Source organism: Panicum virgatum, chromosome 5N (genome assembly GCF_016808335.1).
Source record: "Panicum virgatum strain AP13 chromosome 5N, P.virgatum_v5, whole genome shotgun sequence".
Taxonomy (NCBI): domain Eukaryota; kingdom Viridiplantae; phylum Streptophyta; class Magnoliopsida; order Poales; family Poaceae; genus Panicum; species Panicum virgatum.
In genome coordinates, this window is record NC_053149.1 from 68,620,655 (window position 1) to 68,632,808 (window position 12,154).

At 62.2% G+C, this 12,154-nt stretch overlaps 1 protein-coding gene across 1 annotated transcript; it reads right to left on the reverse strand.

Annotated features, from left to right (window-relative positions):
- Positions 1–8,094: 8,094 nt before the first annotated feature.
- On the reverse strand, positions 8,095–12,154 carry LOC120675106. The gene is made up of 3 exons (XM_039956196.1): positions 11,417–12,154; positions 11,018–11,230; positions 8,095–8,409 (listed from the first exon to the last, which is right to left on the reverse strand). The coding sequence occupies exons 1-3, from the start codon at positions 12,152–12,154 to the stop codon at positions 8,095–8,097; spliced, it is 1,266 nt and encodes a 421-aa protein (XP_039812130.1).

Sequence of the window (12,154 nt, forward strand, 5' to 3'; positions counted from 1 at the left end):
GTCCGGGGCGGCTGCGAAGGCCTCCTCGGAGTCTTCTGCCTGCCCCGTCCCGCGCTGGTCCGGCGGGACCGGCTTCCTTCCCTTCCTCCCCCGCTTTTGTTTCTTGGCGGGGGCGTTGGGCTTGACGTTGCTGCCCTCCGCGGGCGCATCGTCCTTGCGCTTGCTTGATTTGTCGTCGAAGATGGCACCAACAGCCTCCTCGCCGGCGGCGAAGTTGGTGGCAGCGTCGAACAACTCGTTGGTATTAACGGGTCGGCTTCTCGCGAGCTCATGCACCAGATTCCTGCACGTCGTACCCTCGAGGAAAGCGTTAATGACCTCGACGTGGGTGACGCTGGGGAGCTCGGTGCACTGCTTGGAGAAGCGCCGCACGTAGTCACGCAGGGATTCGCGGGGTTTCTGGCGACACCCTTTGAGGTCCCAGGAGTTCCCAGGGCGCACGTACGTGCCCTGGAAATTGCCTACGAAGACATGGACCAAGTCGGCCCAGCTGTAGATTTGATCCGCAGGCAAGTGCTCGAGCCACGTTCGTGTGGCGTCAGCAAGATGAAGGGGGAGGTTGCGGATGATGACCGCGTCTTCCGTCGCGCCGCCTAGCTGGCACGCTAGGCGGTAGTCGTTGAGCCAGACTGCAGGATCAGTCTCGCCCGAGTATTTGACGAGGGTGTTGGGTTGTCGGAAGCGCGGGGGAAAAGGCGCGGTCCGGATCTCCCGACTGAACACCCGGGTGCCCGGAGGCTCCGGTGACTCACCCCTGTCGTGCTCAGGGTCGAAGCGTCCACCCCGTCGAGGGGTGTACCTCCTGCCGTTGATGACGTTGCGGGCGTCGCCGTCGCCAGCGTGCCCGCGAGTGTCGCGGATTCGCTCCCTTACGGGAACTCTTCCGATGCGCTCGTGTACCGGGGGTGCCCTCGCACCGGGTGCTATGGCTGCCTTGCCCTTCCCTGCTGGGGGTGTGTGCACAGAAACCTCACGGTCCTGGTGCGCAGTCCCAGCGTACTGCTCCGGGGCCTTCGAGCGCATGCGAGACGCAGAACTCTCGGCCTGCTGCACGGCAGCTTGCTCGATGAGTTCCTGTGCCTCGCGGCGCAGGTTGCGGCCCGAAGGTGTCGATGGCTCAGGCATAGCTTGAAGTAGATAAGCCGCAGCAACGAGTTTCTCGCCGGCCGTTTGCAGTTCCGGAGATTTGTCGACGTTGTCGTCAGCCAGGATGCGCTCCCGGGCCACACGTCCCGCCGTCCGGGCGTGCGCACCAGGCACGGTACGCTGCTGCTCGAGTGCGGCGCGTAGCTCCTGGGTTTGCCGACGCTGCTCGTCGAGCTTGGCTTGAAGCTCGTTGAGCTGCGCCAGCTGGGCTTGACGCGCCGCTGAACTTGACGAGGAAGGGGCTGCGGGCGGGACCACCGGTTGCTTTGCCCGTACGTCCGCCCCGCCGTCCTCGTCGTTGGCTGGAGTATTGTCGTCTTGCTCGTTCGCGAGGTCCGCCATGAAGCATTCCCTGGAAGGATCGAAATCCCCCTCGCTGGAGTCTTCGGAGCAGGTGAGGCAGTAGGCCGTCGCCAGCTGGAACGCGCGGAGAGCGTCGGGGTCGCGGACCCCGGAGTAGTCCTCGGCCTCCTCGGCCGTGAAGTTGTTCATGAAGAAGTCGACGTCGTCGGCGATCGAGCTCGCCGTCTCGGGGTAGGGTTCGTCAGGGGACGACGTGCTGAGGCTGCGGATCGGCAGAAGATGATGACCCGGCGTATCCTCATGCTCGATGAGGTCAGCGACGGTTGACAAGGCGCAGGTGGCGGCGTTGCGCATCCCGAAGGGGAACGAAGACACCGAAGTCGGGTCCCCCCTGGGAGGCATTAGTGCTGCCGCAGGCGATGGTGCCGGCGCGGATGACGCCGAGGCACGCGATGATGAGACGGTTGCCCCACTGGCCGCGATGTTGAGTTGCGACACGCCAGCCTCGACCCACGTGGGGGAGCTGTGGCGGGCCGCTCGACGCCGCTCCGTGCGTGCTTGTCGTGAACGCTGACCCGAGCGCCTGTTGCGTCGGGCTGGCGGAGTCGGAGCGATGAGGTTGCGTTCGGAGGAGAGGAGCTGCTTGAGGTAACCGTTGCCGGTTGCTCTGAACTCAAGACTCCCGAACGAGACCGCGCGTCCCGCTGGAAACGGATCCGAAACGCCCATAGGGTATGGGTTGGATCTGCTCGCCATTCCGGGAGATCAAATGGGAGAAAGAGAGAAAATGTCACGCAGCTCCCCTACCTGGCGCGCCAACTGTCGGTGTCCCGACCCGGGGGCCTGGATCCCAACTAGTAAATGCTGCGTGTTTCCTCGTCCCAGATGATGGTGCAAGAGGCAATCACAATAACGCACAGTTTATCCTGGTTCCGGCCGTGGGGCCGTACGTCCAGCAGAGGGGGTGTGCGAGGGCACTGTATTATCTTGCACCCGGGGTGCTTGCAGTAGGGGATACAAGCGGGGCGAGAGTGGGAGGAAAGCTCCCAAGTCTCTGCTAGAAGTGGAGTTAGTTGAGATGAGTACTCAATCGTGCTGAAAGTTCTGAAAGGGGAAGTTCAGGGAGCCTGCTTCCACCCTTCGATTGGAGAGATCCGTCCCCCTGAAAGGGGAGCCCATCCTCTCCTTTTATAGTTGTAAGGAGAGGCGGTGTACATGAGTGTAGGGGCGCGGAAGTCGTCGTTTTCCCTTGAATTGCGGGGTACAGTGGTCGAACACTGTAGAAAGTGTACTGTGGGAAGGCGGCGCGTGTCGCTGTCGTCCTGGATTTTCGTCCTTGGTCCCGTGGAGATGGCGGCGGCCGTCCTGCAGTGTACCAGTGGTAGTAATGGCGTGGGACGGTCCCGGACCCCCTGGCCGGAGTGCGGGTGTGCACATTAGAAGGTCCGGGAGCGCGTAGAAGTCCCGGACCCCACGAGGGGGAGGTCCGGGGTCGCGCCCGTGCGTGCTGAGTGCCCCTCTTGGCAGGACACGTGACATCGTCGGACCCCTTCCCCAGCGGGAGATGGGTCCGGCGATGGATGTCGGCAGAACAGTAACGGGGGCGGCGCCAACTTGCCTCGTGCCGCATTGAATGCCCACAGTACTGCTACAGCGACTGGGGTGGCAGAGCGGTGACCGGGGTCGGTGGACGGGACGCCGGTCACATCCACTGCGGGAGTGGCAGTCTGACGCCGCCTGCCCTTTGAGCCGTGGTGGAGTGGCTGGCTTTTAATGCCTTCGTACGGCGGTCGGTTGGGCGGCGGGGCCATTTGTCTCTTGTGCCGAGAGATGGCCTCGAGCGAGGCGGAGATTGGCCACCCGCTCGAGGGCAGGTCCGCTGTCCTCGAGCGAGGCGGAAATGCGATTGCGCGGTCGAGGGTCCCGAGGGGAGCCCTCGAGCGAGGCGGAGATGAGTGACCCGCCTGAGGGTAGATCCGCTACCCTCGAGCGGGGCGGAGTTTGTTCGGTGGGCCTGAGAGGGGCCCTCGAGCGAGGCGGAGATTGGCCACCTGCCCGAGGGGGATGTGGCTGGGCCACATGCTGGACTTCTTTGAGTCCTTTCCTTTCCTCTGAGGGAGAAATAGGCCGTGGGCCTTCGTGGGCCCAGTTGCCTTAGCATATGTTTGTGTTTTTGAAAGTGGTTTTAGTACCTCAATTAGGGTGTCCCTAATTGTGGCACCCGACAGTAGCCCCCGAGGCTTTGGTCGAGTCAAGGGATTCGGCCAAAGGGTATTTCGGCGATTTCTCCTTCGATGTGATCGGAGACTGTCGTGCCCCCGCCAGGCGCGCCTGGGCGCCGGCCCCGCGGATGTGACAACTCGTCAGACGGGGTAGTGCGCCTGCGGGCAGGGTGCTCGAGGCGCGTGCCCTTTTGTTTGTTTGTTTGAAGGACGAAACGTGTCTACGCACTGAGGGGGGCCAGGGCGACGGTGGCACCCGCTGCTTGGCAGCTGGTGCTTCCATCGTGCTGTCCCGTACGTAGGGCCTTGGCCCCAGCGTTCCTGGTTGCTTTACGGCGCGCCGTTCGAGGGCATCCGGCCAGGGCCGATGCTGCACCGCTTTATTTCGTTCGGTCGTGTCTCGGTGCAGGGACCGAGGATATCTTTTGCTCGTGGTGCGCTGTGTCGTCACGGGCGATACAAGCCACCGCTCTTCGACAGGCTTGAAGCTTTACGCCCGGCGCAGCTATAAATAGGGATCGTGGGGTTCCCTTTCCTCTCCAACCTCCCAGCTCTTTCTTCCAGCATTGCCCAATTCTTGTAATGTTTCCTTTGCCTTTTTGTGACCGCCCCCCAGATGGGGTGGCCTGGCTTTTTTAGGCTTTCGGTGCTAGAAGAATGCTTGCGAGCGGTTGGGGAAGACCGGAGTGGGCGTGCGCACCATCCCTCAGCTTCAGTGGGATCAGCGGAAGAGCATTGGGCCCGTGGGGTCCTGCTCCTGCAATGTCCCCTAGCCTGAAGGGGGATGGAGACGCCTGACCGGGGCGCTGGCGCCAGGTCCGGCGGCTGTTTTTCGCATCGTCCCCCCCGGTGACAAGGTTGCTCTCGGGGAGACGGTGCGGAGGGCGCTGTTCGCCAGCTTGACCCCCCGCGTGGTCTTCGGTGGAGGAGACGCTAGAAGAAGGCTTGCGAGGAGAGCGTCCCGCTGGACACGTGAGGTCTGGGGGCCGCTTCTCGCATCCCTAGCAGCCTCGCCGCTGCGTCAACTAGGGGCTTGGTGCCTTTCTTCGTCGCTCGCTCCTCCCCAAGACAGGGAAAATTGCCACATAGGTGGCAAGGTGTTTGTATCTTTCGATGGCTTCGCGCCGGTGACCCTTTGTAATCTTTACTTGCATTTGAACAATAAAGTTCCTTTTCTCCTCTGCGGGGAGGATTACCGAGGGTATAGGGGTGTATAGAGAGTCACGACCCTCGAATATGTGTGAAGTCACCTTCGCGGGGGCGCGTCAGCGCACCCGCGGGTGTAGCCCCCGAGGCCTTGGAGGAGAGTTTGTGCTCGTCCAAGGGCTATAAACGTTGTTCCGCTGGGTAGCTCTACTGGGATGGCCGTCCAGCGTCTTTTTCAGCTGGCATCGGCACTTTTTCAGCCGGCCTCGGCACTCTTAGTGCTGGTACGGCGATCTGGCGTTCAGCTTTAGCTGTTAGGGGGACGTACGCTAATAGCGGTGGGTTCGGTTTATGCGTGGAGCTTCATAAGTGATGGTTGTCGATTTATTCGAGGGTGTGGTTTTGAACCATGGTGTGCGAGGAGCCCCCGAGCCCGGGCCCGTGTGAAGGCGTTCGGGGGAACCCTCGACTTTAATTACGACCCTCGTCGCCCTTTCGCAGGGAGGAGGGGTGAAGCGCACCATGCTACCCATGCCCGGGCCGCGAGCTATGGCTGCTTCAGTGAGCTATTAGCGGGTTGTTCAAGCGGACGTCCGTGCCCCGTTTGATAGGGGTCGGCTCGTGGTCCGTAGACACGTCTCATAAAGCGCTCGCGAGGGTTCGCTAGGCGGGGCTCGAACCCATTCGGTAGGGTTCGAGGGCTCGATGCTCTCCCTCGATGGGATCCCCCTTCTAGGCACCCTCGACTGGCCTTGAACACTGTGTAGGATGTCTCGAACTCTGTGTTCGAGGGTAGCTTGTACGGCACATCCCAGCAGTCCCTGACTCTGGTGATCTGGGGCGCCTGTCGAACCCCCTGAAGGGCCAGGCTTCGACCCCCTGATCAGTAAGGCCTCGAAATGCGATTCCTTCGAGGGTAAAGAGACCTCATGGAGGAATATTCCGTCGTGATCTGAAAACGTCGCAGAGTCCTGAGCCACGCGTGTGCGCGGGTTTTCCGCCGGTAGCGGGCGGCGTGGCCCGATTTGTGCGGCACGGTGTGGGCGCGCCCTTTCAGGCGACAGCCTCGGGCAGACGAAGCGGCGGGGGCGGCGGCTGACGGATGGGATAGCGCAACAGTCGCGCCGCGCCCGCCGGTTACCGTGCCGCATTTATTGCTGCGTGCGCGCGTGGGAGACTCCGCGGCCGTGGGGCCCACCCGTCAGTGATAGCAAAATCTACCGCACTGAATGCGGTAGATTTAGGCCGTGGCGGTGGGTGCGCCCCCCGTGGTAAATAAATATGAAGAGAAAGGGGGCGTTTTGGGTTCACCTGTCCATTTGCCTCCATCCAGCTTCGCCTTCGCCTTCGCCTTTTCCGCCTCCGTTGCTTCCTGAACCCGTAGCCAAGAGCGAGAAGGAGAAAGGAGAAAGAGGGAGAGAGAGACTTAGCCACTTCGGAGCCTTCCTTTCCCCATCCCCCCTTGACTTTCGGAGATGTCGGACATCCAGGAGCCCTTGCCATGGGGGAAGTCCTCCGCCACCGTGGCCGTGTTGGAGCAGCTGGTCGCCGACAGGCTGTTGCCACGGAACCCGGACTTGGGGGCGCCGGCGTGGATTTCCCCGCGCCCGGACGAGACCGAGCCGAAGCCCCCGCAAGGCTATGTCGTGAGCTTCGTGCGCCTCCACGAGCGAGGCTTCGGCGTTCCCGCCAGCAGGTTCATGCGGGCCTTATGCGACTACTACGAGGTGGAGCTGCATAATTTCAGCCCGAATGCCATCTCGCAGGCGGCGGTCTTCGTCGCCGTCTGCGAGGGGTACCTCGGCATCGAGGTCCACTGGGACCTCTGGATTCATCTGTTCCGCGGCGAGCTCTTCGTCGAGAACGCGCGGAACCAGCCGAGGCGGTACGCGCGCGCCGGCGGCCTGACGTTCCACATCCGCCCGACCCGGAGGAACTTTTATATCACAAGCAAGATGACGACGAACAACTCCGGGTGGAGCCGAGGGTGGTTCTACCTCCGGAACCACAAGGGCGCGCTTCCGGAGTTTACCAACAAAGTTCTCCGGGAGCGACCGCCGAAGTGGGACTGGGGGGTGTCGCCTCCAGCACAACAAGCCAGGCTCGAGGTCCTTACCGACGCGCTGGCGCGCTTGGCGAGGAAGGGGCTGACAGCGGCGGCCGTCATCGCGAATTTTCACCGGCAGAGGGTGATCCCCCTCGTGGAGAGGGCCCTGCCGATTTACGAGCTCACCCCCGGGAGCAAGGTCGAAGGCTCAAGGACGTCGAGCAAGCTTCTCTCCCACACCAACGCCGCCCGGAGGGCTAAGTACGCGGTGGCGGAGTTTCCCCAAGATCCCGCGGATCTTTGGAGGATCAAGATGCGCCCCGAGCCGGGGTATATCTCGTTGGTAAGTTTTGGCTTCGAACTCGTCGTGCGTCGTGTAGTTCCCTTTTTCCTGACCCCCTCTTCGGGTGTGTTTTACAGGGTTTGAGGTGCGGCGCCTCGAGGCCCCCGGTCCCAGAGCAGCGCCTGATCAATCGCCTCCACGCGGAGAAGATGAAGAGACGGAAGGACGCGGCAGAGGTGAAGGTCGAAAGGAAAAGGAAGAGAAAGGCGGGGCACGACAAGGCGTGCAAGCTTGCTCGCGCGGAGGGGAAGGCACAGCCCGCCACACCCGAGTCCTCGGAGGAGGACGAGGAGGAGGTCTTGGACGCCGAGGACCACGTTCCGAGGGGGGACGGGGAGGGCGCGAGCCCCCCACCGTTCTACCTGTGGGACGAAGAAGAGGAAGCGACCGTGGCGCCAGAGGAGCCGAGGGCCGCAGGGGGGTCGTTGGCGAACCTCTCCCTCGAGGGTGTGGCGCGGGAGTCATCCTTGCCGGCGGCCGGCGAGGAGTCGCCTGCGCCCCAAGTGCTAATCCATGGCCACGAGGCTGCGGCGGGAGAGGAGTCGTCCGCGCTGGCAGCCTCGAGGGACCGGGCTGACACGAGGGGGGCGGCTTCGGGGCAGCCTTTGAGGGACAGCTCGATGCCCCGAGTCCGGAAGACCGCCACGAGGAAGCGGAGTATGAGTGCTCGATCTGGGTAAGCATTTTAGATTCCATTTTTTGTTATGCATTTGGTAGACTTCTCTATCCTGCTTAACTTGCGTCTCTTGATTTCTAGCTCCGGGGCCGTTCCCAAGGATGCAGTGCGGCTTGCCCCGGTCAAGGCTCTCAAGACCGGGCCTCGCAGTACTCCACACACGGCGCCGCAGCCCCCGCCCATCGTGGATCTCGAGGCGGCGGCCGCTAGGCTACGGGAGGCCGTGGCCCGAGGGGCTCAGGCGGCTCAGCGAGCCCGGGAGGAGGAGGGTAACGCCGGTCAGGGCGACGCCGGCCAGCGTGGTGCCGGGGCGGCCGCTCCGGCGGCCGACGCTAAGGAGACAGGCCCGGGCGGTGCCGGTGGTGCCGCCCAAACGGCTATTGGAGTTGAAGCCGGTCAGGGCGACGCGGACAGCGCTGCCCGCCCGGCCACAGGAGAAACTGGCGGGGGCGCGCAGGAGCGCCCTGCCGGTCAAGCAGCCGAGGAGACCCTCATCTTCGAGCCCTCGAGGGCCGAGGACGAGGGCCTCACGGAGGACATGGCGCAAGAGGCGCCAGGGGTAGAAGGAGCCCCCATCTCGGAGCCCACCGAGGCCCGGGACGAGGGTACCGTCGCAATAGTGCCCGTGCCAACGGCGCAGGAGGGCGCGACGGCGGCGGTAGAGCTGCCGGACAGCAGCGGGGAGTACGGGGACTCAATGGATATCGACCCCGCTGCTGCGGTGAGCGCCACCGCCCACATCGTCGAGTTCGCGTCGGCCAGTGCGGGCGTGTTCGAAGCGGGGGCGTCTGAGGGGAGCCACCTCGGGGTGATCGTCCCGTCCGGTGTCCCCTCAGAGTTCCTTCGCAAGGAGCGGGAGGAGGAGGAGGCCTGGAACAAGCAGATGGGAGTCGGGCGCGAGATCTTGCAGGCCCTCGACCGCGCCTATCAGCTTCATCAGAATGCAGATTACCAGGTCAGCCAGGTAAGTATTTCCCCTGGAAATTGCTTCGGATTGGTTTTAAATTTTCGCGCGTCTTCACCCACGCCGTCCCCCTTTGCAGCAGCTGAGGGAATTCTCGCGCGAGAAGAGCGTCGAGATGAACCGGCTGTACTCCCAGATAGGCCAGCTCGGGCAACACAACGCCGAGCTGGTGCTCAAAAACATCGATGCCAACACAAAAATGGCCGATCTGGGAGCGCGTCAGCGGGCGCTGGAGGAGGAGCTGGCTCGGGTGGCTGGTGAGCGGGACGTCCAGAGGGCGGCAGCGGAGGAGAAGGCCCAAGAGGCCGAGGTACAAGCTGCCGAGCTGCAGCGCCTTCGGACGGCGCTCGAGGGTAGGGCTCGTGAGGCGGAGGGGCAGAGCGCTGAGCTGCAGCGCCTCAGTGCCACGCTCGAGCAACAGAAGGCCGAGCTCCTCCACAAAGAGGTGGCCATGGTTGCGCTCGCCGGGACCCTCCAGGAACAGGGTGTGGCCCTCGAAGAGAGGGAGGTGGCCCTCCAGAACATGGGGGCTAGTCTTAAGGAAAAAGAAGCCTTCTTGTCCTCGCTCGAAGAGGCTGCCCGTACCCAGAGGGAGGAGGCGCAGAAGAACATAGCGGGTGAGTACCTTTGATTTTCCGTTGATTTGTTACTTTTCGTAACTGACGTTGATTTCCTTTGCTCAGAGCTGAGGCAGAAGGTGGCGGACGAGACCACGGCGAAGGAAGCGGTCCATACCGCGCTCACGGCGGCACAAATGGAGTTTGCTGAGCTGGAGCAGACCGCCGTGAGCGTGTGTCAAGAGCTCGAGGGGGAGGGTGCCGTCTCGGGCAGTTCGGTGATCAGCCGCCTGCGCGCGCTAGGCGGCCGGATTGCCGAACATGCCAAGAGCACCTTCCGCCTCGGTGTCCTGCGGGCTCTCGCCGTGGCCTCGACGCATTACCTCATGGATCTCCAGAGGGTGTCGTCGGGGTACGTCGTCCCGGATGATGCTGACGTGGACGCCACATCGGCCATCATGGATGAAGCCGACGCAGCCGCAGAGGAGTTCTCCACCGTCCTCGCCGAGAAGCTCGAGGCGGACATCCCTCCCATCGCCGAATTCGACACTCCTGAAGACCCGCAAGGGGGGGATGGTAGCCTGTAGGACAATTGGGCCTCGATGCCCATGTAAATAGATTAGTGTTTATCATGGTCATGCCTTGTAATCGCACTTTATGAATATAAAGGATTTTGTTTCGTAATTTGAATATGTGGCCCGTCGAGGCCTTGTGTGATCGAGCCTGTGTTCCTTTACTTTATTTCCGTGTTCTTCGTACGCGACTTAGATAAACATCTGCGAGGAAGTTCGCGTTCATAAGCAACGTAGGCGTAGGGTGGTGAGGGGGGTGCCGTATCCCGGAGGCGTAGGCGGCCCCACGACTCGGCCAGCCCCGTACCGTGGTTGCTTACGCCTCACGTCCGTTTTTTCCAAGGATACGAGAAGCTCAGGATCGAGACGGAAATATTTCGAAAAAACACTGGCGACTTTTTGGGGACGTTCGGGGGTTCCCCCCGTAGTAGCCCCCGAGGGAGGCTCGGCTTTGCCGAGGGTAAAGCCGAGCGTACCTCTATGTTCGTGTGCGCCCGAGCCCTCGAGGGTCGGGAAGGTTCCCAAAAAGCGATAAGTGAAGGGTGCTTCCTTATTATTTCGGGAAATCGAAAATGCGATTACGAACAATATAGAAATTGCTTGAAATGCTTAAGGATAGAAACGACGTAGCTGTTGTATATTCCAAGCGTTGGTGAGGACTTCGCCTTTTTCGTTGGCCAGCTTGTACGTGCCGGGCTTGAGTACCTCGGCGATTATGTACAGTCCTTCCCATGGAGGTGAGAGCTTGTGGCGGCCCTTGTTGTCCTGCCGAAGCCTTAGCACCAAGTCCCCTTTGTTGAGGTCTCGGCGCCGGACCTTCTGCGCTTGGTACCTTCGTAGGGACTGTTGGTAGCGCGCGGAATGCAGAAGTGCCATGTCTCGAGCCTCGTCCACTTGGTCCAGCGAGTCTTCGCGAGCTCGCTGGTTTCGTTGCTCTTGATATGCCATGAGCCTTGGCGATCCGTATTCCAAGTCGGTGGGGAGGATGGCCTCGGCGCCATAGACGAGGAAGAACGGAGAGAAACCCGTAGCTCTGCTCGGGGTCGTCCTCAGACTCCAGATGACCGAGGGTAGCTCTGTGAGCCACCTTCGGCCGAACTTGTTCAGCTTGTTGAAGATCCTCGGCTTTAGTCCTTGGAGGATCATGCCATTGGCACGCTCCACTTGCCCGTTCGTCTGTGGGTGAGCCACAGCTGACCAGTCCACACGTATGTGGAAGCTGTCGCAGAACGCCAAGAACTTCTTGCCTGTGAACTGGGTGCCGTTGTTGGTGATAATCGAGTTCGGGACCCCGAACCTGAAGACGATGTCGGTGAAGAATTGGACTGCTTGCTCGGATTTGATCTTGCCGATGGGTCGAGCCTCGATCCATTTGGAGAACTTGTCGACCGCCACCAGCAAGTGGGTGAAGCCCCCGGGTGCCCTCTTCAACGGACCGACGAGGTCCAGTCCCCACACGGCGAACGGCCACGTGACGGGGATGGTCTGCAGGGCATGGGCCGGGAGGTGTGTTTTTCGGGCATAGAACTGGCATCCCTCGCAAGTCCGCACGACGTCAGTGGCGTCGGCGACCGCGGTGGGCCAGTAAAAGCCTTGACGAAACACGTTACCCACGAGGGTGCGTGGCGCGGCGTGGTGGCCGCAGACGCCAGCATGGATGTCGCGGATCAGCTCCTTGCCCTCGGGGATGGGGATGCAACGTTGCAGGACACCCGAGGGGCTACGCTTGTATAGCCCGTTGTCGATTAGAACGAAGGACTTGGCCCGCCTGGCAAGGCGTCGCGCCTGAGCGCGGTCCGAGGGTAGGAGCCCTCGAACCATCCATTCGAGGTACTGAACGCGCCAGTCTCGCGAAGCGGGGGCCTCGTCAACTTCCATTGCTTCGGCCTCGTCCGCGGAGGTTGTCCCGAAGTTAGTATCCATGGGCCCGACCCCGTCCGCCGGGGGGTTCCCGTCGGAGGGTCCGGCGGACGAGGGGCCTGCCTCCGTCGGTTGCTTGAACTCGACGGTGGGCTTGGAGATGTCGTGAGCGAAGATGTTCGGGGGGACGGTGGTCCGCCCCGAAGCTATCTTGGCCAGTTCGTCCGCGTCCTCATTGTACTTGCGTGGGACGTGATTGAGCTCGAGGCCGTCGAATTTGTCCTCGAGGCGGCGTACTGTGTTGCAATACGCCTCCAT

Excerpts from the sequence above, each read along its gene's own strand:
- LOC120675106 (XM_039956196.1), bottom strand. The coding sequence starts at position 12,154 with ATGGAGGCGTATTGCAACACAGTACGCCGCCTCGAGGACAAATTCGAC. Across the intron at positions 11,231-11,416 it reads CCGTGTGGGGACTGGACCTC|TTCACAGGCAAGAAGTTCTT; the intron begins GTCGGTCCGTTG and ends AACGGCACCCAG. Across the intron at positions 8,410-11,017 it reads TCTGGAGTCTGAGGACGACC|GCCCTCGTCCTCGGCCCTCG; the intron begins CCGAGCAGAGCT and ends GTCCTCCGTGAG.